The sequence below is a fragment of the Mustelus asterias genome, chromosome 26 (genome assembly GCF_964213995.1).
Source record: "Mustelus asterias chromosome 26, sMusAst1.hap1.1, whole genome shotgun sequence".
NCBI lineage: Eukaryota > Metazoa > Chordata > Chondrichthyes > Carcharhiniformes > Triakidae > Mustelus > Mustelus asterias.
Genome location: NC_135826.1, coordinates 29,015,380 through 29,042,767, shown reverse-complemented (window position 1 = coordinate 29,042,767; position 27,388 = coordinate 29,015,380). Strand labels below are relative to the sequence as shown.

The window sequence follows — 27,388 nt, the reverse complement described above, 5'->3', positions numbered from 1 at the left end:
ACACCCAGGTCCCTTTGTACATCAACATTCCCCAATCTATCACTATTTAAATAGTACTCTGCCATTCTGTTTCTCTATTAAAGTGGCTACCTTCACATGCATCCATGCTATACTGCATCTGCCATGTATTTGCCCACTCACTCAACTTGTCTAAATCACCTTGAAGCCTCTTAACATTCTCCTCACCCCCAACATTCCCACCAAGTTTTGTGTCGTCAGCAAACTTGGAAATATTACATTTGGTTACCTCTTCCAAATCATTGACGTGTATTGTGAATAGCTGGGGCCCAAGCACTGTTCCCTGCGGACCCCACTAGTCACCGCCTGCCACTTCAAAAGAGAGTGCCCCCTGGCACTGCCCTTTGACACCCTGGCAGTGCCACGCTGGCAGTGTGAACCTGGCAGTGCAAACCTGTGCCAGTGAGCGGGTGCCAGTGGGAGCCTCATGGCGGGGGGGAATTCATGCAGTGTGGTTGTGGGCCACCAGTGGTCCGACGAGCAAGGGATGCCAGAATGGCCATTGCGCGGGAGGCTGTCAGTTCTGACTGTGGGGAGGTAGCAGCCAATGATTGTATTGGGGAGGTGGGGGGGGGGGGGCGGGGGGGCAATGATTGCAGGGGGTGGGGGTGTCAGAGTGAATGCTCACTCCCATTGGGGGAGGGGAGGGGAACCCCTGGGGCCTCAGTGGTGGGGTAGGTGATGCGCATCAATTGGACACGAGGCACAAAGCTTCGGTAAAAGAAGGCTTTTATTAACTAACAATGGAACTATCAGAACTTTAACACACTATCCCAGACTGAAGGGGTCCCGCCCGAGCAGGGGGTCTTATACCTCTCCCAGGAGGCGGAGCCCGACTGGGATGTGCCACAACAGTAACAACCACAGGTGTATCAATCCCACCCTAGCCCAACAACAACATTAGAACAATCCCACAGTGGGAACCAACGATGGTTCACCACAGTAGGTGGGAGGTTAATTGCAGTTCTGATCGGGACGCCCTTTAAAGATGGCTGTCCGACCTCTGAGCAGTCGGGTTTAAGCCCCACCCCCCCCTCTATGACTGCATGAATCGTGCCCTCTTGATTATTTTTGGTAGAACCTGGAGAGAAAACCGACCGGTTTCTCTGGAGAAAAACACACTTTTCTCTCACCAGAAACAACACTCTGCCATTTTTTGATAAGATTTCACCCGATACAACTCTGTGTGTTTTCAATTGTCTTTCAGACAGCTACCTTTGCTCACGGAATCAGTGGTTGTGATTCTTCATTGGGTTTTCCTTTCAATTCACATGGCTCTTGTAATAAGTCTGCAGAGGCAGAAGTCTCGCCATCAAAATCCCTTTATTTACGAGTACACAAAGTGTTACTAGTTAGCAGTCTCTATCCGGGGTGTCAGAGGAACTGACACTCCCAGTTAAGTACAAAGCAAACACTCCCTGATTGGCCTATCAATTGGATCCTTAATCAGGTAGTTCATACTCCAATAGGCCAACCTCAATGGCCTCATTGAAGTCATTCCTCTTCATTCCTGAACCCAGGCTGACTGGCAGATATCTGAAAGTACTGTCGAAGCTTCATAATGCTGTAACAACTACTTGTTGCCATGCTGCCAACTTCCTTTATTTAAACACATCCCTTTAAATTGGACTTGCCAGCGATACACCACCGCACAGGGCCAGCTTGTGCCAACCTGCGACATAAAAACCCTGTCCCGCATCATGGGCACAATTCAAGGTTGAGTTATTTTAAGTTTCTTACCCACTTTGTTTAGTTTCTGTCGAACATTAGGGAAGAGCTTTATAACCAAAGGCAGGATTTGCCGTTCTCCCCCCCCCCTCCCCCGTTCCCCCCCAGGGTGTTTTCCAGCAGCAGAGGTGAATTGCCATTGGCCGCCGATGGGATCTTCCAGTCACGCCAAAGTCAATGGCATTTTGCGTGGCTCGCCCGCCCTTCGCCAGAGAACCCACCACGGGGGAATCGCCTTCAGCGGGATCGGAAGATCCCCTGCCGGTGGGAAGGAAGAGAAAATTCCTCCGCCCGACCCTCCACGACTGTAATCCTCTTTTTATCTCCCTCATCCTTTACATTCCTTCTGACCTCCCAACCCCCAACACGTGATTTATTGAGCCATACTCGCAGGACAGTGTCCACAATCTGGTACCTTAATGAAGGCATAGCCCGTTCCATTGTCCGTGATGGTCAGACCAAGAGCATCCTCTGATTTTGTCACCTCCACTTCCTTCATTTGTCCTTTCACATGGGCGAAGATAAAGTCCTCCAGCCCAATCTGGCCTCCCAATAACTTTTGCATGTCGACTTTGTGAGTATTTAATGTGCAGAAGAGAATCTGCTGGGACAAGTAAAAGGAAGCACTTAAAATACGTCATAAACACGGTGGAAATGTTCAGTGTTCATCAGAAAGATAAAGGTTTGTGTTGCAGCTGCAAGATTTATATGATTACAGGCTTGATTATAACAGGCATCTGCATATTTATTCAGTCAGACTGAGCTGGAGATTTATCTCTGTTTTTATAATTATTTTCTGCAGAACCAGGACAGGACAGGTGGAGAGAGCAGGTTAATAACACATATAGTATCCTGGGTTTTATTAATAGGGGCATAGAGTAAAAGAGCAAGGAGGTTATGCTAAACTTATACAAGATGTGGAGATGCCAGTATTGGACTGGGGTGGGCACAGTAAGGAGTCTCACAACACCAGGTTAAAGTCCAACGGGTTTATTTGGAATCACAAGCTTTCGGAGCGCTGCTCCTTCATCAGGTGAGTGAACTTACACAAGACACTAGTTAGACCTCAGCTGGAATATTGTACACAGTTCTGGGTGCCGCACTATGGAAAGGATGTGAACGCATTGGAGAGAGCGCAGAAGAGGTTTCCAGAATGGTTCCAGTCATGAGAAACTTCAGTTATGAAGATAGATTGGAGATATCGGACTGTTCTCCCTGGAGAGAAGAAGGCTGAGAGGAGATTTGATAGAGATGTTCCAAAGCAAGAGGAGGCTGGACAGAATAGATAGGGAGAAACTGTTCCCCCTTGGAAAAGAATCGAGAATGAGAAGCATAGATTTAAAATGATTTGCAAAAGAAGCAAATGTGATGTGAGAAAAATACTTTTTCACACAACAAATGGTTCAGGTCTGGAATGCACTGCCTGGAAGTGTGGTGGAGGCTGGTTCCATTGAGGCATTCAAGAGGGCATCAGATGATTGTTTCTATTCAAGTAATGTGCAGGGGTACAGGGAAAAGGCAGGGGAATGGCACTAATTTATGATGCTCGTTTGGAGAGCCGGTGCAAACATGATGGGCCAAATGGCCTCCTTCTGTGCCGTAACAATTCTGTGAACTTCCTAACTTGCCCTTCCCAACAGCACTGTGGGTGTACCTACACCACATGAATTGCAGTGGCTCAAGAAGACTGCTCACATTCACCAAGGGCAATTAGGGATGGGCAACTAATGCTGACTTAGACAGAGATGCTCCACAGTCTGTGAAAGAATAAACAAAAGCACCTGAAAATAAAGATGAGAGTATCATTGATGGCACAGATTGTAATAAGAACATTAATAATATAGTGTTACATTATCACCAAAATAATACCACAATGAGCACTATTGTTTCTGAGACACAAAAGAACAGCCGGTTGGTTAATATTGCTGAAGACATAACAGAAATTCTTAATTTTTTAAAATTCATCCATGGGACATGGGCGTCACTGGGTACCCTGCATTTATTGCCCATCCCTAGTTGCCTCTGAACTGAGTGGCATTTCAGAGGGCATTTGAGAGTCAACCACATTGCTGTGGCTCTGGAGTCAGATGTAGGCCAGACCAGGTATGGACGGCAGATTTCCATCCCTAAAGAACATGAGTGAACCAGATGGGACAATCGACAATGGTTTCATGGTCACCAGTGGACTCTTAATTCCAGATTTTTTTTTTATTGAACTGAAATTCCACCATCTGCCGTGGTGGGATTCGAACCCAGGTCCCCAGAACATTAGCTGAGTTTCTGGATTAATAGTCTAGCGATAATACCATAAGGCCATCGCTTCCCTTAAATATGTTATGTAGGTTTATCATGAAGTTACTTAGAGAGGGGGGGGGGAGTTTACCCATCCCGCTTGCCACGGGAATTGTTAGTGGGCGGGACACGGACCATGCAAAGGTCCGTTGACCTCAAGCGGGATTTTCCAGTTTTGAGGTGAGCGCGGCCGGAAAATCCTGCCCGTAGTATTACCATTCCCATTTTACTAATACTTTCTCCTGAATCTATCATATTGAGCATCATAAACTGTCCTACGTCCCTCAGCAAGTGACAATTATCCTGAGTTCAATAAGCAAGCATACGTAAGAGTAACTTTGACCTACATTTTAATTTGAATCCCATGAACACATTAATGTGCAACCATATAGGTCATTCTGAAATCACTTTGCCTTTGTTGCTGCAGGATTGGACGCACACTTTTATCCTAACTCCCTTACCCCTTTACCATGATTTCTGTACCTTTTCATTTTTGTGCTGCTAGTTCCTCTGGGTGTTAAATAAATAGGTTGATCAGTCTGTTGAAACACCCACCACAGGAATTTTATGCTGACATGTTACGGCTGACAGTTAAAACTGGAAATACCAAGCCACTTCGACCATTTCATCTCACAGTTCTGACAATATTGAGTCTCTCGCTGAGTAAGTAAATAACAGGGTGCAGCTGTTCCTTATGAGTTAACAGAAACTATGCACATTTATATCACAAACGAGCCCATACCAGGGCAAAACAAAATGAAAATGCGTAGGGGTTAGTACTGCTTCACCTTGATCTTTTCAACATATAATTGTGGTTAGCACAACCAATAGTTAGAATTCACTATTATTATTGTGTAGTGATGGTTCAGCGGCATTTAGGAACTGCTGTGAATTATGACATTATTTAAAGTCCTAATTTTGCCATTTCTGCATAATGTCATCCAGCGCATTAATTATTCAAACATGACAAATTCTAATTACACACTTTAATAAAGGAATATGTAAAAATGTCAATGATATTATTTTATTGGAACTGATATCCTTTCTAAAGAAGTCTTAGGGGCAATTTTCTTGTTTTTCTTTGGCAGAATGGCGCAGCGAGCATAACAAATGGTGTTAAAGCTGTCGACCCAATGGCGGCTTTCTCCAGTGTATCATAGAATCCCTACAGTACAGAAGAAGGCCATTCGGCCCATTGAGTCTGCACCGACAACAATCCCACCCAGGCACTATTCCCGTAACCCCACACATTTACCCTGCTAATCCCCCTGACACTAGGGTCAATTGATCTTTCTCTACACACTAGCTATGACTGTAAACACTACATTCTGCACTCTCTCATTTCCTTCTCTATGAGCAGCATGCTTTGCCTGTATAGCACACAGGAAACAATACTTTTCACTGTATGCTAATACATGTGACAATAATAAATCAAATCAAAATCAATTTAGCATGGCCAATCAACCTAACCCGCACATCTTTAGAGCATGGAGGGAAACCGGAGCACCCGGAGGAAACCCACACAGACACAGGGAGAAAGTGCAAACTCCACACAGACAGTGACCTGAGGCCGGGATTGAACCTGGGTCCCTGGCGCTGTGAGGCAGCAGTGCTAAGCACTGTGCCCCATTGGTAAAACAAATTGTCTTCCTTTCCTCACACTTTCTTCAATATTTTCTAATTGTTTTATTCTCTTTCGGCTTTTAGTACCTCTGACTTTGTACTCCTTTATATCTGCCTGTCTCTGTTTTTCTTTTCTTTCCTGTTTTCATTCTTCCTTCTCTCTCTTCTACGAGTCATTATTGCTCTTTCACTTAATTTAATATTCAAGTATTTTTAGGTGAATACCTCTGCCTTTCTGTTGTCTGCCCCAGTGTCACATTTGATGCAGGTAAAACCTAAATGAAATAGATGAGTGAACAGATAACATTGACCTGGGACTTCCTAAAGAAGTGAGACTTATGTTTACCTTTGTTATAGCTTGCAGGAAATAACTCGTTGGTGGCCTGGTAACAGTGTGAGCACGGTGACACAATGGTTAGCACTGCTGCCCGACAGCACCAGGGACCCGGGTGCGATTCAATTTAATTCGATTCAATTCGACTCAAGAACAGCTTCTTCCCTGCTGCCATCAGACTTTTGAATGGACCTACCTTGCACTAAGTTGATCTTTCTCTACGCCCTAGCTATGACTGTAACACTACATTCTGCGCTCTCTCCTTTCCTTCTCTATGAACGGTATGCTTTGTCTGTATAGCGCGCAAGAAGCAATACTTTTCACTGCATACTAATACATGTGACAATAATAAATCAAATCAAATCCCAGCTTGGGTCACTGTCTGTGTGGAGTTTGTGCATTCTCCACCTGTCTGCGTGGGTTTCCTCTGGGTGCTCCGGTTTCCTCCCACAGTCAGAAAGATGTGTTGGTTAGTATATTGGCCATGCTAAATTCTCCTTCAGTGTATCCGAACAGGCACCGGAGTGCGACGACTGGGGGATTTACACAGTAACTTCATTGTAGTGTTAATATAAGCCTACTTGTGACACTAATAAATAAACATTAAACTTATTGCTCTTAGATCAATCCCTTTAAACATCCACCCAAAGTACACCTGAAATATTCATCATCAGTATCAGCAACAGCAGTTGGACTGGAGGTCTGGCACCTGTGGCTAAAATACTTGCCCAGCGCACACTTGGAAGAACAATGTTAGCTTTATCTAACATTATTGCCGATTCTTGCATACTCTGGAAGCAGAGCAAGCGTCTTCCGTATCACTAAGAAGCTCTTATCTCTGAAATTTGATCATCCCAACTGTTATCTTCCTCTTCTCAGGTGCTCCCATGTGGCTATATCTGAGGGGGAGGATCTAAAAATCGTTGCCTCCCCTGTAAGATCTCAAGAGAGTTGAAGATGAAGTTCCGTGCATCAAATATCCTCCAGATGTTGGCCTAGAAGCTGATGTGCGACGTAAATGGCTGTTGACTTTGGCAGGTCTGCCAGACCCTACAGGCAACCAAGAGTGAGCCACCTCCATCGCCGGAAACAGCAGTGTGGGGGAAGGGGTGGGGGGGGCCTAGTTTCTACATTAACCACAAGTTTTAGTGTTCCGAGCACCTGTACCCGTCAGTCTCTCCACTCATCCACAGTACTGAGCTGTCTTCCATTCAGAGTAGAATTATTGCTGTCATTTTTCTTTTCAAACCAAAATAGGTCATTATGGACACTGAATCCCTCCGGCCACTTTTGAGCCAATGGTGTCTTATCAATAACTATCTGTACCTCCAATGTTTGGATCATCTGCAAAATGACGGAAGAGAAACTCGAGAAAGCCAGGGTTTGAGATTTTAAAGAGAGAGAGGAATGCAAAGGAATTTTGGATTGGTGGGCAAGGGAAAGAGTTGGAGGGAGGCAGCTGGCAATAGACACTTTGGACAAGCTGGTCTCCATGTTGGTGACAAAGAAATCTGTCAGCCCCTCTCACTTGCTGGCGGTAATGGATAAAGGGACAAATGAGAGGAATTTAAGGCCTTTGTTAATGGTCATTTGTTAGTGCAGAACTGGAGTGTTGCTGAAAAAAGAGACATTTTGTCAAAGCTTTTCATCTTGTACTCATCAGAACATTCACATGTCAGGGGAAACAACAAAGCTCTACTACACGCTGATTGGTAAAGTCCACTTACCAGCCAATCAGCACTCTCTTCTCATACAGCATAAGTTGTTCATTTCCTTTACATTGTATTCTTGCGAATGTCCTGATGAATGCATTATGAAAAGCTTCGACACATAATGCCTCTTTTGCAGCAATGCCACTGTAGATAGTGGAGAAAAAAACAGGACCAGTCGAGGATGTGAGCTGTTTTGGCAAAGGAGAGGGAGGCCTGATGGCACTTGTTCTGTACCAGCTGGATCCTGATGACAGATGCCCAAGTTATAGTTGCTAAACGAGCTGAAGTGACATTTTGAGTGGCAAAGCAACATTTATGCAACCAGTGGCCTTAACTGACCACTGCACAGTCTGGACTTTGTTGGTATCAATGTGATACTCTCTCTATCAGAAGCAAATGCAATACGCAAGTGTAGAGACTACTATTGAAAATATTACTATATTATCACATAATGGCCATTTAGCTATGCAGTGCCATTTTGGGGTATTAATTGTCTCCAATATGGTGGCCAGGAAGTGTAACTCCAAGATGAACTGGAAGTGCACTGCCCACAATATTGGGAAAGGCCAAAATATAGCTGAGCAGTGCCCATGACTATAACATGTTTGCACATGAAAATAAGGGCCAGATGCCTGTTTTAGGTGCTCACTCCATGACTGTTAACCCTGAATCACCTGGCACTGATACGTGGCCTCGGGCAAACCAGGCCCCAGTTAACAAGGTAAATTTTACCAAATACTCACGTGAATATAGGACTGGAAAGGGCAGGAGTGAACCTCCCAACACCACAGTAAAGCTACATGAGCCACCTCTGCTCCTGCTGTCAAAATTCCTACCACCCTTCATGACTAATCCTGCCCCACTGCCACACGCCATTCCCCACCCACCATCCCCACCCTCCTCTGCTTGTGAAGGTCTTACAGTAGCGCAATTTTCAAGCCGGCTTTGTGAGTAAGAGGTATCTTTCCCTCACATTAGGAATGAACCCCCGAGCCTAATATTAGGGGGAGAGAAGCCTCACCCTTCAGGCAGAGGGATCAGGATGCCTCTTCCACCAGCCCCCAAAATAGGAATCCCAAAGCTAATGTGTTCATCCAGCATTTCTCTCACATTCCGTTAGTCTGTTTACTTTTAACCATGGCAACCTCTCCACTGAAATCATGGAGAGAGAAACATCATCTAAAACCGCTGGCAGTATTCAAAGTTAACGTTTATTTATTAATCACAATTCGGCTTACATTAACACTGCAATGAAGTCACTGTGAAAATCCCCGAGTCGCCACACTCCGGCGCCTGTTCGGGTACACTGAGGGAGAATTTAGCATGGCCAATTCACCTCGTTAGCATGTCTTTCGGAAGGGAGGAAACCGGAACACCCGGAGAAAACCCAGGGGTAACACGGGGAGAACATGCAGACTCAGTGATCCAAGCCAGGAATCGAACCCGGATCCCTGGCGCTGTGAGGCAGCCGTGCTAACCACTGTGCCACCATGCCACCTCAAGTCAATGTGTAAAAATTACAAATAAAACAGACTTTGAAACCTATGTGAAATATTCATAAAATATCTACTATAACATCTGGTGCTTGGTCTGACATGTAACTAGCACACAATTACACAGCGGTCTCCAGAAAGAGCCCTTCATTAAAACCTTTTGGAGCAGCATCGAACAAAAACGAATTTTCTTTTTTCTCTCCAACAATATCCCGGTATTGAAGCCAGGAGATTAATCCACAACTGATAAAGGGTACCAGAAAATGTCGGCTTGCTCTCCCTACGGGTACGCACCTCTGTCGGTGAGATGTCAAAAACCTCTGCAATTTTGGCATACAGTTCCTTAACGTTGGTGAAGCCTTCAATCCTGCCGGTAGGACTGCCGTGAGCCAGCTGTGTGTGAAATATCAGCCTGGGCCTAATCCGTGGAGCAGGAGGGGGAGGAGGAGGGAGGGGAACCCCGGAGTCTGCAGTACCCTGCCTCTGTCCTTGCACGGTGGGACTCATTTGACTTTCATCCGTAACTCCGTTCTCCATCAGTTTGTTTTCTTCTGACTTTGTTGCCTTTTTACATTTTCTCCTAGATCCACGCAGCATCTTGGTCTGGAAAGTAGAATTACCTGCATCTGAATTAAAGATGACTTTGCCACACGTTGGGAGCTTACATGAGTAATACGAGACCTCACCTCATACATATCTTACTCAGTAATCTCATTAATGTAAAAAGAGATGCTACAGTATCCTTTCATTAGAATGTCAACCACAGTACTGACTGTCAAAAGATAAATTCTAAGTATTTGTTTTTAGAGTCTAAAGTCTTTCAACTCCATATCGATTCAGAAGCAACACCCAAATTAATGCATTGCTCTACAAAGGCAACTTCTGGGATGATAGAATCATTTTCCACAGGATTTTTCTGTGGCAGTGTCCATACAAGTGCGTATCAACGCCCTGCGCATATGATAGGGGTAAAAAGGGCTAAGAGGCAGTTGATCTAATTAGGATTGGTTAATTTGTGGTGGCCAGTTTTCAAAGGAGAAAATAAGTGTGGCAGGCAATCCTTTCAATTTAATGGCTGGAATTCTCCGATGTTGTACTGCAGCCAGCGAGAATGGAGAATTTGGCACTCGGCGCTGTGCCACAGTGTAGTCACCGTGCCACCTCAAGTCTGGTATGGTCTAATATGTGACTAGCACACAATTACACAGTGGTCTCCAGAAAGAGCCCTTCATATTAATTCCAGCCGCGGGCGAGGTCAGAGGATTCCGGCCCATCTTTTCCATTTAATGGGGACCACAGCCAAGTAAGGTCTTCTGAGTTTTCTTTTTATCTTTTGACAATATCATGTCAAGTTGACATGTTATTGCCCGAGATTATATCTGTTTCCATCGTAGTTTCAAGATTCAGAACAAAACTCACATCCAAGCAGACTTTGAGTGAGTGGGTAGCAGCTCATCCCTTGCAATAGAGAGCAGGCTCTGGCTATATTAACTAGGCCTCTTTGTAAATGCTCCAGCCCAGCTCACCCTGAATGTGAGGGAAGTGGGTAGGAAGTGGTCACCAGCCTGTACGGTGAAGGATGGCATTCCCGGAGATTCTTATAAGAGGAAAGGGGCAGAGTCCAGGGAAGTAAAGACCTTAACATCTTGTGAGTTTGCAGAGGAAGATTCCTGCTCCTCATGGACCCTATAAAGGAAGTTTTAAAACAATTAAGTAAGCCACCCTCTTCTCTTTCACCATCTTCTTCTCACTCAACTTTACCTGGTGGAAAAGTGAAACTTCCTTGCCCAGGTCAGTGCTAAAATAGCACTTGAGGCCCAACAGTGGAATCAGACCATTATCTACTTATGTCAGTAAGGACCCCCACTGGTGGCAGATGGCTTAGTCGTTCATTCAGAAGCCTGAGTTAAAATTGCAGATGGTGTGAACAGGGCAGCATCAGGATGAATAAGTATCGCAGGCATTTTAATTTCTCCCCCCTTCCTGGTTTCTGTTAGGAAGGTAGGGTGGAATTTTTCGGCCTCGCTCATCCCGAAACCATGAAATCCCGCCCGAGGTCAGCGGACCTTTTCATTGTCTGCCCCTCGTCCACTCCGATTCCCGGGTGGGCGGGGTGGTAAAATTCCAGCCATAGAGTTAAAATTACACTCGCCCCACCCTCCACCACCCCAACCCTCTGTCAAACACTACATTAAAGCTGTTACATAAATGCATATCGTTCTTGTGTAATTTTAATAAATGACAAACAAAGGGAGAATGAATTCCAGATGAATGCATCCTATAATTAATTAATTATTATCAAAGTTCGCACTCATACTCTACACTTCTATCATAATAGCTAATCAATAATTAATATCCTGCAGTGCAGAAGAGGCCATTGGGCCCATCAAGTCTACACCGACTCTCTGACAGAGCACCTTACCAAGGCCGTCTCTCCCGCCTTATCCCCATAACCCCACACATTTCCCATGGCTAATCCGGCTAAACTACACATCTTGGGACACTGAGGGACAATTTAGCACGGCCAATCCACCTAACCTGCACATCTTTGGAGTGTGGGAGGAAACCGGAGCACTCAGAGGAAACCCACGCAGACACGGGGAGAATGTGCAAACTCCACACAGATAGTCAACTAAGTCTGGAATTGAACCCGGGTTCCTGGAGCTGTGAGGCAGCAGTGCTAATCACTGTGTCACCGTGTCACTGTGAGGCAGCAGTGCTAATCACTGTGTCACCGTGTCACTGTGAGGCAGCAGTGCTAATCACTGTGCCACCGTGTCACTGTGAGGCAGCAGTGCTAATCACTGTGTCACCGTGTCACTGTGAGGCAGCAGTGTTAAACACTGTGTCACCGTGTCACTGTGAGGCAGCAGTGCTAATCACTGTGTCACCGTGTCACTGTGAGGCAGCAGTGCTAATCACTGTGTCACCGTGTCACTGTGAGGCAGCAGTGTTAAACACTGTGTCACCGTGTCACTGTGAGGCAGCAGTGCTAATCACTGTGTCACCGTGTCACTGTGAGGCAGCAGTGTTAAACACTGTGTCACCGTGTCACTGTGAGGCAGCAGTGTTAAACACTGTGTCACCGTGTCACTGTGAGGCAGCAGTGTTAAACACTGTGTCACCGTGTCACTGTGAGGCAGCAGTGCTAATCACTGTGTCACCGTGTCACTGTGAGGCAGCAGTGCTAATCACTGTGTCACCGTGTCACTGTGAGGCAGCAGTGTTAAACACTGTGTCACCGTGTCACTGTGAGGCAGCAGTGTTAAACACTGTGTCACCGTGTCACTGTGAGGCAGCAGTGTTAAACACTGTGTCACCGTGTCACTGTGAGGCAGCAGTGCTAATCACTGTGCCACCGTGCCGCCCAGCTGCTTTGTCTTTACCTTTCCTTTTCCATTTTACTATTTTCCTGATGATTGCAGTTCAATTGTATTTTGTCTGGAAATATGTATGTCAATAATACATTTTTTATAGACTTCCTGTTTATAAAATCCTACTTCCTGTTTCATATTTTTGTCGTGCATTTGTGTCAACCTTTTTTTGCCATTAGAAATTTGTATAATACATGATGGACAGAGCACAAACAAAAAATGAGTTGTGGAATGGACAGTTCCCTCACAAACCCAAATAATGCAGGTCAGTTTAGTTTATCTATTAGTGTCACAAGTAGGCTTACATTAACACTGCAATGAAGTTACTGTGAAAATTCCCTAGTCGCCTCACTCTGGCGCCTGTTCGGGTACACTGAGGGAGAATTTACCATGGCCAATCCACCTAACCGCATGTCTTTTGGACTGTCGGTATCTGCAGAGGCAGAAGTCCCTTCACCAAAATCCTTTTATTTACAACTCTAACAGCTGTACACAGAGTGCGAGCAGTTGGCAGTTTACCTCCGGGGGTGTCAGAGGAACTGTCACTCCCGGACAAGTACAAGGCAAAGACTCCCTGATTGGCCCATCAATTGGATCCTTAATCAGGGAGTTCATATTCCAATAGGCCAACCTCAATGGCCTGATTGAAGTCATTACAGGGAGGAAGCCGGAGCATCTGCAAGAAACCCACCTAGACCCGGGGAGAACATGCAGACTCCACACAGACGGTGACCCAAGCTGGGAATCAAACCCGGGTCCCTGGCACTGTGAGGCAGCAGTGCGAACCACTGTGCCACCATGCCGCCCCTAGGTCAATGGGTGAGAAACATCAATGACTTCGCGAAACGAAGCTTTCGTCTTTCGTGCTGATTATTTACACCAACGTAGAGTTGCCATGCCGGACTGACGAATCATTCACTGGGACTTTTGGAGAATAAAGTGACTTTATCAACCGCTTTTCTCAGAATTGTTCTGTGATCGTATCAACGCAAAAAGCTTAATTGGACTGTACCATAAGTCATTTGAGGCCATTCTTTCCAACAAAATGGCAGCTAGGTAACACAATATGAAGCTTGTTTTAATATTGTGCTGCTCACTGGTCATGGCTATAATATTATTGTAATAGGATATGATAATGTTAGAAAATCTCCTGATAATTATTTTCAGTGAATAATTTTCGAACTGTTATTGGAATCTGGGTTGTATAACACTGATGTTTCGAGCAGAGCACCCCTCACAATAATCACAAATGAAAATAACACTCTTGTGTTGAACTTTAATTCTTTCTGTACTAATTCCAAGGAACTTAGTACAGCAGGAACTACCAGTGCAATTCAATTCATTCCATTTGGACCATGCCGTTCATACTAAATGGGATATGAATAATGCACGCACAGATTTGTACACTTACTTTGGCATTCCTCCTGACATCATTAAACTTTTTTCTTAATTGTGCCTGGAACCTAAGGATACGCAATACCCCATACAACCTCTCCACTACTTACATGAATGCAGGTTCATTCACTAGAGGGTAGCAAACCATCTAAAGCATCCTGCCCCTTTGCAACTTGCACGTTGACAATTTGGTATGAATTTGTGAGTTTAAGTTTATTAATTAACGTCACAAATAGGCTTACATTAACACCACAATGAAGTTACTGTGAAAATCCTCCAGTCGCCACACTCCCGCACCTGTTTGTGTACACTGAGGGAGAATTTAGCATGGCCAATGCATCTAACCAGCACATCTTTAGGAATGTGGGAGGAAACCGGAGACCTGGAGGAAACCCACAGAGACACCGGGAGAGCGTGCAGGCTCCACACAGACAGTGACCCAAGCCAGGGATTGAACCTGGGTCCCTGGCACTGTGAGGCAGTAGTGCTAACAACTGTGTCACTGTGCTGTCCACAGCTTTCACTATTTACCATTTTTGCTACAAGGACACATGAATTAGGAGCTGGAGTAGGCCATTTGGCCCCTCAAGCCTTCGATAGGATCCTGGCTAATCTGACCATGGCCTCAGTTCCAACTTCCCATCTGCACCTCCCCCCCTACCACCCACCCACTCCCCGCCCTCACCTCCCCTCCCCCTCCATTGCTTTCTTGGGGCAACAGGTTCCACAGGCCATCAACCCTAAGTGAGAAAAAATTCTCCTCAACTCAGTCTTAAATAGGAGACTTATTATTTCATAGAATAATATTTTAGGATATAGTACATGGGTATCTGGAAACATCATGGTACATTTGGCATGCTTGGGAGAAACAGTGGACTTTGTGCCTATGGTTCTCACAGCTTTCCAGCACTGGAGTTTCCATACTTCATATTGTAGACTTGTTGATACAGATTGAGTGCTATGGCTAGTTTACAACTTCATTATTGTTGTATCATGTCACTGATAGCATGGTGGAAGGCAAACTAGACGGACCTTTTTATGTACCCAAAAACTCTTTTGTTCTTATTCTACTTCACTGATTATAATTGTCATGACTACCGACATAATGCCAGAGTGTGGACAACCCACAACCTACACCGACCTACAGACATATTAAACTGTCTAGAGAAGACCTGATTTTTAAAAAAAAGACATACAAGAAAAGATACTGATCAAAAGATGGCTGATACGGACAAAGGACCCCTACTGGAAAATTCCTACATGAATTGTATCTTCAAATTTCCTGGGACAACATGGAACTTGCACCTGGAGAGGTGTTGAGGCCCCACTTCAAACAGAGACATTTGGCACAAAGGTATGGAAAATGCTGGAGTAATCTCCTGGATTTGGGAGAGGACACCATTTCATACATCTCATGAGAAATCCAAAACCACTCATGATTTGGATGAGAATATAGGGGGCATGGTTAGTAAGTTTGCAGATGGCACCAAGATTGATGGCATAATGGACAGTAAAGAAGGTTATCTCGGATTGCAACGGGATCTTGATCAATTGGACCAGTGGGCCCATGAATGGCAGAAGGAGTTTAATTTAGATAAATGCGAAGTGATGCATTTTGATAGATCGAACCAGGGCAGGATTTACTTAGTTAATGGTAGGGTGTTGGAGAGGGTTATAGAACAACGAGGTCCAGGGGTGCAGGTTCATAGCTCATTGAAAGTAGAGTCACAGATGGACAGGGTGGTGAAGAAGGCATTCGGCATGTTTGGTTTCATTGGTCAGAATACAGGAGTTGGGACGTCTTGTTGAAGTTGTACAAGACATTGGTAAGGCTACACTTGGAATACTGTGTACAGTTCTGGTCACCCTATTATAAAAAGGATATTATTAAACTAGAAAGAGTGCAGAAAAGATTTACTAGGTTGCTCCTGGGACTTGATGGATTGAGTTATAAGGAGAGGCTGGATAGACTGGGATTTTCTTTCCCTGGAGCATAGGAGGCTTCGGGGTGATCTTGTAGAGGTCTATAAAATAATGAGAGGCACAGATCAGCTAGATAGTCAACATTTTTTCCCAAATGTAGGGGAGTCTAAAACTAGAGGGCATAGGTTTAAGCTGAGAGGGGAGAGATACAAAAGGGTCCAGAGAAGCATTTATTTCACACAGAGGGTGGTGAATGTCTGGAACGAGTTGCCAGAGGCAGTAGTAGAGGCGGGTATGATTTTGTCATTTAAAAAGCATTTAGATAGTTACATGAGTAAAATGGGTATAGAGGGATATGTGCCAATGCGGGCAATTGGGGATAGCTTAGTGGTAAAAAACTGGGCGGCATGGACAAGTTGGGCCAAAGGGATTGTTTTCATGCTGTAAACCTCTATGATTCTATGACACTCATCTCCTGGTGATTTAGATTTCAGAATGTGTAAAAAGTTCTGAGATGAATACAAGACATGACTATTTTCCTGCAAAGTGAGTTAAAAACTGGCAGATCACCAGTGAGTGAGAGACGCAAGAACAAGTGTGTGTGTGTGTGTGTGTGTGTGCGCGAGTGTGTGTGCGTGTGTGTCTGTGTAATAAGCTTGCTCTTTCTTGAACTGAAGAAAGCCTGGTAGCACAGTGGCACAATGGTTAACATTGCTGTCTCACAGCGCCAAGAACTCAGCTTCAATTCTGGCCTTGGGTCACTGTCAGTGTGGAGTTTGCACATTCATCCGTGTCTGTGTGGATTTCCTCTGGGTGATCCGGTTTCCTCCCACAAGTTATGTGGATGGGCCATGCTAAATTTCCCTTTAGGGTCTCAAGATCTGTAGATTAGTCGAGTAAATTAGCCCCCCTGTAGAAAGTAAATACATTTGGATTGGGAAAAAGGTGTCCACTGGGAAAGTATTTCAAACAAACCTTTCTCGCGACCAACCAAAAAGATTGGAAAAATAGGAGTGCCAGCTCATTCCTCCTCACACAGTCATAACATAATTTATATTCTATTCATTAAACCATAAAATAAAAGCTTATTATTACGTCTTGTTTAATATCTATGCATAATGAATAATGCTTTTGAGAAGAAAATTCTGCATGTTATATATAGATTTAACCAAGGATATTCATTATTCGATAAATGCATGTTGAAAATAAAGCAGACGCCTACCCACTGATAGAAAGGGCGCAACACCTGCAATGCTTAGCACTCAGTTTCTGTGGTTTAAGATAATTTTGCAAAGCTTTGAAAGTAATAAGTTTTATATTTTCCGCTGGGAGTTGGCAAAATAATGAAAACTTCAGGATTAAGATATCTACAGATGTGATGCAAAGACGTTGCATCCTCACAACTCAGAGCAGATAGATTTTATGAATGTGAGGCATACAGGAAGGAGCACGTTTGATTTTACTGACGGTAGTCAATATTGTAGCAATGACACAATAAAGAGGTTTCGCTCATAATCTCAAAAAGTATATTCATTGGATGCCCTAAAAACCACTGCAACCAGAGCACAGGAAGCTTCCGCACCGGCAGAAACTTTGTTCAGGCTGGTTAAAAACAGGCCTTATTTTGATGGTACAGGAAGAATGTCGTCTTTATAGAACAGCAGACAACATGGAACATGGTGAGTTACTGTAGGAGCGCCGCAAGAGATGAAACAACTTCTATGGAGGATTTAACTTAAGAAGGACTACCGCTAAGAGTTAGAAAAAGGCACTGAGAAGATGGAACACAAGGCTACAATCATAGACAGGAAGCAAAAGGATAACAGAATAATTGGCCCAATTTGTACTTGATTCTCCCCCACCTCTGTGACAATCCTGTCCAAGAATACGCATTTGTACACAATGAATGCCACTGTTACGAGTATTGCTCTTGAAACTTTAAATTAGAAGATGGTCTTCAACTGTTCCTGTTAATCTACTCACCGCAGCAAGAATTATTTACAATCCTAATCACCTTCAATTCAAAATTCTAATGTTTTAAAGGAAATAGCGTCAATGTAAGCAGGCATGCCATCATTTCTGCTTTAAATGGAAGTAGGCATCGATTGAAGGGATTTTAAAATGGAAGATGATTATTGCAATCTTCCTTCACAACATTGCAGGACCTCGGCAAGGAAAGCAGCAGATATACAAAGCGGAGGATTATCCAGTAACTCCTCCAGGTCACAGAGAATGGTGTCTTCCAAAAGCCGACCACAAGGAGGTGAATCTCACAAGGTGGCAATAAACGGTGCCGTGTGGAAAAGGCAGCAATTCTTTAGTCACCCTAACCCTTGGAAAGGTAAAAGGAACAGCTCCGAATCTCCAACCAAGGATAATAGGAGACCCTGTCACACTGTGCAGTATGTCAGCTCTCAACGAATTGTGTTAAACACGAACCAAAGCTGCAGAGGAGTATTCATCGATAATAAGGCCAAACATTCTGAGCAGATGTCAGATGAGGAGAATGTGTATGAGAATTTGGATGCGTATTGGCACCGGGCACACTATCAGAGATGTAATGGTAAAACGATCACCTACACAACCCCATCTGAGCTCTTTGTTAGTGCCGACAGAAGAATGACACTGAGCAAAACCCAAATGCAGATGTCCGATTCTTCAAGCGTGCAGCCACCACCATTGCCTGCAAAGTTGAGAAGGTATTGTGCTCATGCTGAAAGCAAATATCACACCATAGATACCGAATAGATATCTGGATTGAAAAGCATAATGTAGTGCATGCTCTTAAATGCATGGTGCTCCTCACCCTTACCCTTTAGTTCCAAAATAGCCTGTCCAACCTCAGATAGTATCTGTTAGCCGTGATATTACATCTGTACCATTTATTGCATGAACACTGTAAGTTATTCTGAAGTTTGGAATGGCATGGAACAAGCTTTGACCATTCCCAATGGAATGGATATTTATTAATAGATTGTTTTTGTTTGACATTTTGATTTAAAGGGAATATTTAACAGTCTTGGCTCACTGATAGCAGTTGGGTTCCTGAGTCAGAGATGTGGGCTTAAGCCATACTCCAGAGATTTGTGCACGCAATCTCGGCTGATACATAGTACCCGAGGAGTGAAACACTTTCAGAGGTGAAACATTTAAACTGAGGGCCTGTTTACCCAATGAGAGTTTTGATTTGATTTATTATTGTCACATGTATTAACGTACAGTGAAAAGAATTGTTTTGTGCGCGCTATACAGACAAAACATGCCGTACATAGAGGAGGAAAGGAGAGGCTACAGAATGTAATGTTACACTCGTAGCTAGGGTGTAGAGAAAAATCAATTTAATGCAAAGTAGGTCCATTCAAAAGTCTGATGTCAGCAGGGAAGAAGCTGTTCTTGAGTCGGTCAGTACGTGACCTCAGACTCTTTTTCCAGATGGAAGAAGGTGGAAGAGAGAATGTCCGGGGTGTGTGGGATCCTTGATTGTGCTGGCTGCTTTGCCGAGGCAGCGGGAAGTGTAGACAGAGTCAATGGATGGGAGGCTGGTTTGCGTGATGGACTTGATTCTTGGGATGTTCACTTGACATTATTTGAAGAAGAATTGGGGGGGGCTTTCCTGATCGCGGTCAACTAAGATCATTAAAACATGTATTTCATCGAGGTCGGTGAGACCTTTGCTGCGTGCAATTTGATTATGATATTAGGTTTGAGGTACCCTGAGATTTGATTGCTGTGATATTAACTTTGGTTTTTTCCTTTTCCTTTCATGCTTTAAGAACATTAGAACAGAGGACATGGAATTAAGAATAGGCGATGCAGCCCCTCAAGTCAGCACTGTCATTTATAAGACCGTGACTGATTTGATCTTGTTCTCAGCGCCGCTTTCTTGCTTGTTCCCCATAACCCTCGACTCCCCTACAGTCCAAAAATCTGTCCAACTCAGCCTTGAATATGTTCAGTAACTCAGCTGTTCTCTGGTGTATAGAATTTCAAAGATGTGAGAGAAAAAATTCCCCCTTGTCTCCATTTTAAATGGAGGATGCCTTATTCCGAGGCTTTGCTCCATAGTTCTAGATTCCCCGACGAGGGGAATTGTTGTCCATAATCTGTGTATACAGAGCCGTGGAAATTCCCATTTCTGCAAACTGTTTAAAAATGCTACCCGCACTTCTGATTTTCAGTGCAGAGGGACAGGCTAGCTTAGGGGTCGAGGCGGCTGACCCTGGAAATAGTGGGGAGGATGCCATGTGCGGAGGCAGGCTTGGCAGAAGGCCTGCCCTAGGGCTCTGGCATTGCATCCAAAAATAATTTTAAAAGAAGAAATCATAAAACATCAGTCCAGCTCTTACCCCTCATCCCCCCCAGACACTCCCATGCCAATCCACCCCACTTCATGCCCTGTATCCACACCCCATGGCCCATCATATCTTCCATGCCAAGCTATACCCTCTACCAATTCCTTATGGAACTTCATACCCTCCATACCAACCTACTTCCCTGACGCTATGGCCTTTCCTAATCCCCTTGCCAACTTAGAACATCTCATGCCAACCCATGTCCTCTACACATGACCATTTTGTCCTTCCACGCTAACTCACCCAGTATCGACATGGGAGGACCTCAGGACCCATGCAAGATCAGATCAAATAAAGTTTGATCAAATAAAGTTCAAAGTATCTATTGCAGACTTCACTATATTGAAAATAAAATTCTCAGCGATAAGAGTAGGCCATTCGGCCTTTCAAGCCTCCATTGCCATTCAATAAGATAATGGCTCATCTTGTTGTGGTTTCAGCTCCATTTTCCTGTCTACACCCCCTGCAACCCACCCTGCCCTACAAACATCCGTCCAACTCTGCCTGAAATAAATTCAAAGACCCAGCCTCCACAATGTTCTGTGGAAGAGAATTCCACACACCAACAACACTTTGAGCAAAGGTTTCTCCTCATCTCTGTATTGAAAGGGAGACCTCTTCTATTTAAACCATGCCTGTAGTTCTAGTCTCCCACATAAGAGGAAACATCCTCCGGGTATCCATCCTATCAAACCCCCGTAGGATCTAACGTGTTTCAATAAGGTCACCGCTCATTCTTCTGAACTCCAATGGACATAGGCCAAACATTTTCAACCTTTCTTCATAAGACAAACCTCCTCATCCCAGGACTGATCCAATTAACCTTTTCTGAACTGCTTCTAAAATAAGGAGACCAAAACTGCACATAGTACTCCAGATGTAGTTTCACCAAGGCCCTATACAGCTGAAGAAAAACTTCCCTACTTTTATATTCCATTCCTCTTGCAATAAATGTCAACATTCCATTTGTCATCCTAATTGCTTGCAATATCTACTTATTAACTTTATCTGATTTATGTGGACGGCACGGTGACACAGTGGTTCGCACTGCTGCCTCACAGCGCCAGGGACCCAGGTTCAATTCTGGCCTCGAGTGACACTCTGTGTGGGGTTTGCACATCCTCCCCATGTCTGCGTGTCCTTTGAGTGCTCCCAGTTTCCTCCCACACTCCAAAGATGTGCAGGTTAGGTGGGGATTGGCTGTGCTAAATTGCCCCTTAGTGTCCCAAGATGTGTAGGTTAGGAGGATTAGTGGGGTAAATACTTGGGGTTACGGGGAACAGGTCTGGGGTTACAAGGATAGGGCCTGGGTGGGATTATTATTGGTGCAGACTCGATGGGCCAAATGGCCTTCTGCACTGCAGGGATTCTATGGCACCCAGATCCCTCTACCACCATGTTCTTCATCCAAGTTATAAAGATCCATTTAATAAATTTATATTCCTTGAAGACAGATAATAACATTTCATTTAAGTGCACAATCCCTTATAACTACAAGCATTGGAATTCATAGTCCTACTTCAAAGAGTCCTTAACCACTTGCAACTGTCAAACTGAAATGGCAGGCACCTGTTTGTGATGGTGGATGGTTGTGAAACCAGTCATGCAGCAGTAATCTAACAATGGAAGCCCTCAGTCTTACATCAACAGACAGGGTGAAATTCACCCCCATCTCCTCAGAACAAAACTTGGGTCTAACAGCACCGTTTAATCTGTGGGTGGGTCTTTCAAGTAAGAAATTTCCTGATTCAAGCTATCTGCCTTGATGGTGAAAATCCTCCCTTTGTGTCCTCCCCACAACTTGCTTTCCACCTATCTTTGCATCGTCAGCAACAGTCTCTTCATCCAAATCCAGAGTGGATTATAAATACTTGAGGCCCCAGTCGTGATCCCTGTGGCAGTTATGGTAAGAAGTCTCACAACACCAGGTTAAAGTCCAACAGGTTTATTTGGTAGCAAAAGCCACTAGCTTTCGGAGCGCTTGCTGCTCCTTCGTCAGGTGAGTGGGAGTTCTATTTACAAACAGGGCACGTGTGATCGCATTCCAACCATTATTTTGTAAATTGAGTTTGTGTCTTTATATGCCCTGTTTGTGAACAGAACTCCCACTCACCTGACGAAGGAGCAGCAAGCGCTCCAAAAGCTTGTGTGGCTTTTGCTACCAAATAAACCTGTTGGACTTTAACCTGGTGTTGTTAAACTTCTTACTGTGTTTACCCCAGTCCAACGCCGGCATCGCCACATCACAGTTATAGTATCCCAGTTATGGTTTTCCAGCCTAAAATTACCCAAACTTTGTTTTACATAAGAACATAAGAAATAGGAGCAGGAGTAGGCCATCTAGCCCCTTGAGCCTGCCCCCCCCATTCAATAAGAACATGGCTGATCTGATAGTGGTTTAATTCCACTTACCTGCCCGCTCCCCATAACCCTTAATTCCCTTATTGATCAGAAATCTATCTACCTGTGACTTAAGCATATTCAACGAGGTAGCCTCCACTGCTTCAACGGGCAGAGAATTCCAGAGATTCACTACCCTCTGAGAGAAGAAGTTCCTCCTCAACTCTGTCCTAAACTGACTCCCCCTTATTTTGAGCTTGTGTCCTCTCGTTCTTGTTTCCTTTCTAAGTGGAAAGAATCTCTCTGCCTCTACCCTGTCTAGCCCCTTCATTATCTTATATGTCTCTATAAGATCTCCCCTCAGCCTTCTAAACTCCAACGAGTACAGGCCCAATCTACTCAATCTCTCCTCATAAGCTAACCCCTCATCTCCGGTATCAACCTGGTGAACCTTCTCTGTGCTCCCTCCAAGGCCAATACATCCTTCCGCAAATAAGGTGACCAAAATTGCACACAGTACTCCAGTTGCAGCCTCACCAGTACCTTGTACAATTGCAGCAAGACCTCCCTGCCTTTATACTCCATCCCCTTCTGTTTTCTGTTAATCGTTTTCTGTTAATCGTACTAATATATAACTCCAAATGCCATGAACTCTTAATATTACATAGTAACCGTGGCATCTTATTGAATGGAAATCCAAATATACTACATCTGCTGGTTTACCTTTATCTACCCTTTTGTTACATCGTCAAAGAACTCTAAAACAATTGTCAAACACAAATTTTCTTTCATAAAACCAGGTTGACTCTGCTGGGGAATATTAGGATTCTCTAAACATCCTGTGACTAATTCCTTAATAATGGATTCCAGTATTTTTCACAATGACAGGTGTTAAACCAACAGCTTTCTGTCTCCTTCCTTTTATGAATACGGGGATTACTTTTGCAGTTTTCCAGTCCACTGGGACTTTTCCAGAATCAGGAGAATTTTGGAAGATTAGACGCAGTGCATCCACAATCTCTTTTTGTTTTAAGACCCTAGGATGAAGGCTATCAGAGCCAAGGTACTTGTCAGGGTTTAGCCCCATTAGTTTGCCTCGGAATTTCTCCAGTGAAAGTGACAGGGGCGGCACAGTGGCACAGTGGTTAGCACTGCTGCCTCGCAGCACCAGGGACCTGGGTTCGATTCCCGGCTTAGGTCACTGTCTGTGTGGAGTTTGCACATTTTCCCCGTGCCTGCATGGGTTTCCTCCGGGTGCTCCGGTTTCCTCCCACAGTCTGAAAGATGTGCTGATTAGGTGCATTGACACGAACAGGCGCCAGAGTGTGGCGACTAGGGGAATTTCACAGTAACTTCATTGCAGGGTTAATGTAAACCTTACTTGTGACTAATAAATAAAACTTTTAAAGTGATTGTTTTAGGTTCCTCCATTTTGCCTCCTGATTTTCTGTTACGATTTTGTTGATTTTGGGAAAATGTATTGAAAGATAAGCTGACACTTAAGGAGATATTTTGTTATTTTTACAAAAACATATTCCATTGAGAAAGAAAGCCCCTACAAGAAGGATGACCATCTGTAGCTAAAACTAAGCAAATTTGTCTGTAACTGCCATGAAGCCAAATATAAATGTTCAAAAGCCTGGCTATTTCCTTGGGTCCCAGTATTCATTCCCATGTATCATCCTTTACAGTACCAATACTTATTTCAGCTGATTTCGTCCTTTTTTTTGGATACTTGTTGAGGCTCTAACTGTCTTTTAAATATTCTTTTCTAGTTTAATCTCATAATCTATTTTCTCCTGTGTTATTATTTTTAGTTATCCTTTGCTGCTATCTAAAACTTCCCCAGTCGATTTGCCGACCACTAATTTTGCAGCCATCAGGCCAATTTTCAGCCTCTGTTCGCCGTCAGGGAGAATGGCGATGTAGGCTGAAAATCCAGATAGAATCGGGAAACACAATTTTCTCCACAAAGGGTGAGAACCTCATTTCACCGGGCGAAACCTCACCAAAAAATGGCAGTTTCATTTCCGGCAAGAAAATCGGTGTGTTTCTCTCCAGAGAAACCAATCAATTTTCTCTCCATATCCTACGACACTCTACCAAAAAATATCAAGGGGGCGTGTTTCACGGAGGGGGGGGGGCACGCTGGCAAAACCCCGCTGCTCAGAGATCAAGGAGCCATCTTTAAACTGCACCCTGATCAGGACCTGAGTAAACCCACCCCCCCCCCCCACTGCCCACCATGGAGGTCTCAGGGGGCCCCCTCCCCACCCCTGAAAGGAGTTGGCACTTGTCTACAACCCGACCCCAACAATCACCAGCACCTTCCCACCTTCTCCACCCCCGTTCACAGTCTGCGCTGATACCCATTTCCTTGGCACAGTGCCAGCCTGGCAGTGCTAACCTGTGCCAAGAGGCTACCTAGTTACCTAGCCATATCCCTCTGCCCCAGGGGCTATATTTACCTTTATGACCCGGGGAGACCCCCTCGACAGCATCACGTCGAGTCAAACCTGTTGTAAATGGCCCCGGTCTGATAGCACGCCAGTGCCCACAGAATATCCAGTGACGGGGGAGGTTCCAGAGAGAGCGCTCACTATTGACATGCTAATGTATTGCAATGAGCTTTCTGTGGTTGTGTATGACACAAGTCCGCCGGCGGGGGGCCGGTAAGAATGGAATGCTGAAACTCGCTGGCACGAATCGCACTCTACGGTTTTGGAGCACATGCCACCGCTCCCGCAGAGGGCGAGTGCCGACTCAAAATCACCCACATTGTATTTGAATCAATTTTAACATAATTATCTGCCCCCAACCTGCCATATTATTCCCCCTCGCCAAATTTTCAAACCATCCCGACATGACATCACGCCAGCGAGGTTGACAAAAGGTTCACTCAAGTGTTAAACTGTCAAGGGGATTCCCCTGGGGCAGCAGAGGTAAGTATATCCCCGGGGATAGGGCTAACCCTGGGAGTGCCAACCTGTGCCAGGGGCAGTGGGTGGATGCTAGTGGGAGCCTCATGGGGAGGGGGGGGGGGGGGGGGGGGGAGGGGGGGGGCGGTGGCTCACGTACGTGGAGAGAAACAAGCCAGTTTTCAGTCAACTTCCGACACTTTGCTTTTTTTTTGGTAAGGTTCCGCCCCATGTCTCACTGCCATATTAATCTCATCCTTTATTAGTAGAGCTACCTAACCTCCTTTCCCTTCTTCCTATCCTTCCCAAATGTCATGTACCCTTGAATATTTAGTTCCTAGTCTTGGTTGCCTTCAAATCATGTCTATGTCATCACGATCAGATGATACTCTATTTTTATGTGCACCATCTATCTTATTATAAATGCTGCTTGGATTCAGATAGCGGACCTTTGTCTTTTTACCATTTCCTCCCCCCCCCCCACTACCCTATTTGCTAGTGCAGAGAATTGTATACTCCATCCCACTGTGTCACACCCTGCTCCTCTTTATCCATATTGATACCCTGATCCATGTCCTTGTCTTTTCTTGGTAATTTTCTAAATATCCAATCACCTGAACCCTCCTCCATTTGAACTGTTTAGTTTAAAGCCCTAACCACAACCCTAGTTGAGGGAGGTCTTGTGACACAGTGGGGAGCGTCCCTGCCTCTGAGCCAGAGGCTTCGGGTTTGAGTACCCCTCCAGGACTTGACAGCCAAGGAAGGTGCATTCATAACGCGGTCAAAGAGGCTGAGTGTCAAACTGCAAATCCTTCCAACATGTCAATGGCAGGCGGTAAGAGTGGGAGAGACTCCTGGTCAGCCACGCTTAATGTGGAGGGGTTTCCCTCAAGCTATAAGACTCTGGTGACAGACTAGTGAGCTGTTCCGGGAATTACTTGCTATGGAACTCTTTTCCACAGAAGACTGTGGAGGCCAGGTCATTGAGTGTCTTTAAGACAGAGATAGATAGGTTTTTGATTGATAAGGGGATCAGGGGTTATGGGGAAAAGGCAGGAGAATGGGGATGAGAAAAATATCAGCCATGATTGAATGGCGGAGCAGACCCAATGGGCTGAGTGGCCTAATTCTGCTCCTATGTCTTATGGTCTTATGGAAAAGTCTGTCTCAGTGCACCACTAGGCGCTGGAAGAGAATTGGAATGAACAACCCCAGTTATTTGATTCACTAAGACACTGTTCGCAGCACAGTTCAGCTGAAGACCATTCCAATGGTACATCTCCCTGTTGACCATTCCAATGGTACATCTCCCTGTTTGCCCAGTACCATTCCTCCCACATCAGTCTTTCAACCACGCATTTAACTCTTTAATCTTATTCACCCAATGCCAATTTGCTCATGGCTCAGGTAGCAATCCAGAGATGATTACCTTTATGGTTCTGCTTTTTAATTTAGCCTCTAGCTGTTCAAAAGAGAAAATGCTGTAAAACCTCAGCAGACCTGGCAGCATCTGTAAGGAGAGAAAAGAGCTGACGTTTTGAGTCCAGATGACCCTTTGTCAAAGCCTAGTTATTCATATTCCCCCAGCTGAACAGCAATGTTTTGGCAGTGGAGACGGGTGATCTTGATGATGATTTGTGTGCAAGCTCTGAAGCTCAGCTCAGGGTTGGGAACAACTCGACACTCCCAAATTCAGCGGGTATCACTCGCAAGGCCAGCACTTGTTGCCCAGTCCTTGATATCCTTGAACTGACCTTGCTAGGACATTTCAGAGGGCAGTGAAGACTCAACCACATTGCTGTGGCTCTGGAGTCAAATGTAGGCCAGACCAGGTAAGGGTGGCAGTTTTCATTCCCACAGGACATTAGTAAACCAGATAGGTTTTT

General features: G+C 44.8%; 2 protein-coding genes across 2 annotated transcripts in view; one reads left to right on the top strand and one right to left on the bottom strand.

Moving 5' to 3' along the window:
* Positions 1 to 9,797, bottom strand: part of LOC144479545 (PDZ domain-containing protein GIPC3-like) — an 83,714-nt gene extending 73,917 nt beyond the window's left edge. The window contains exons 1-2 of the mRNA XM_078198369.1: positions 9,495 to 9,797; positions 2,162 to 2,347 (exon numbers count right to left, since the gene is read on the bottom strand). Of these exons, the coding sequence (XP_078054495.1) occupies positions 2,162 to 2,347; positions 9,495 to 9,797 (489 nt within the window). The remainder of the gene's footprint in view (positions 1 to 2,161; positions 2,348 to 9,494) is intronic.
* Positions 9,798 to 18,013: 8,216 nt separating this feature from the next.
* Positions 18,014 to 27,388, top strand: part of LOC144479692 (inactive tyrosine-protein kinase PEAK1-like) — a 97,365-nt gene continuing 87,990 nt past the window's right edge. The window contains exon 1 of the mRNA XM_078198720.1: positions 18,014 to 18,591. Coding sequence (XP_078054846.1) covers positions 18,014 to 18,591 — 578 coding nt within the window. The remainder of the gene's footprint in view (positions 18,592 to 27,388) is intronic.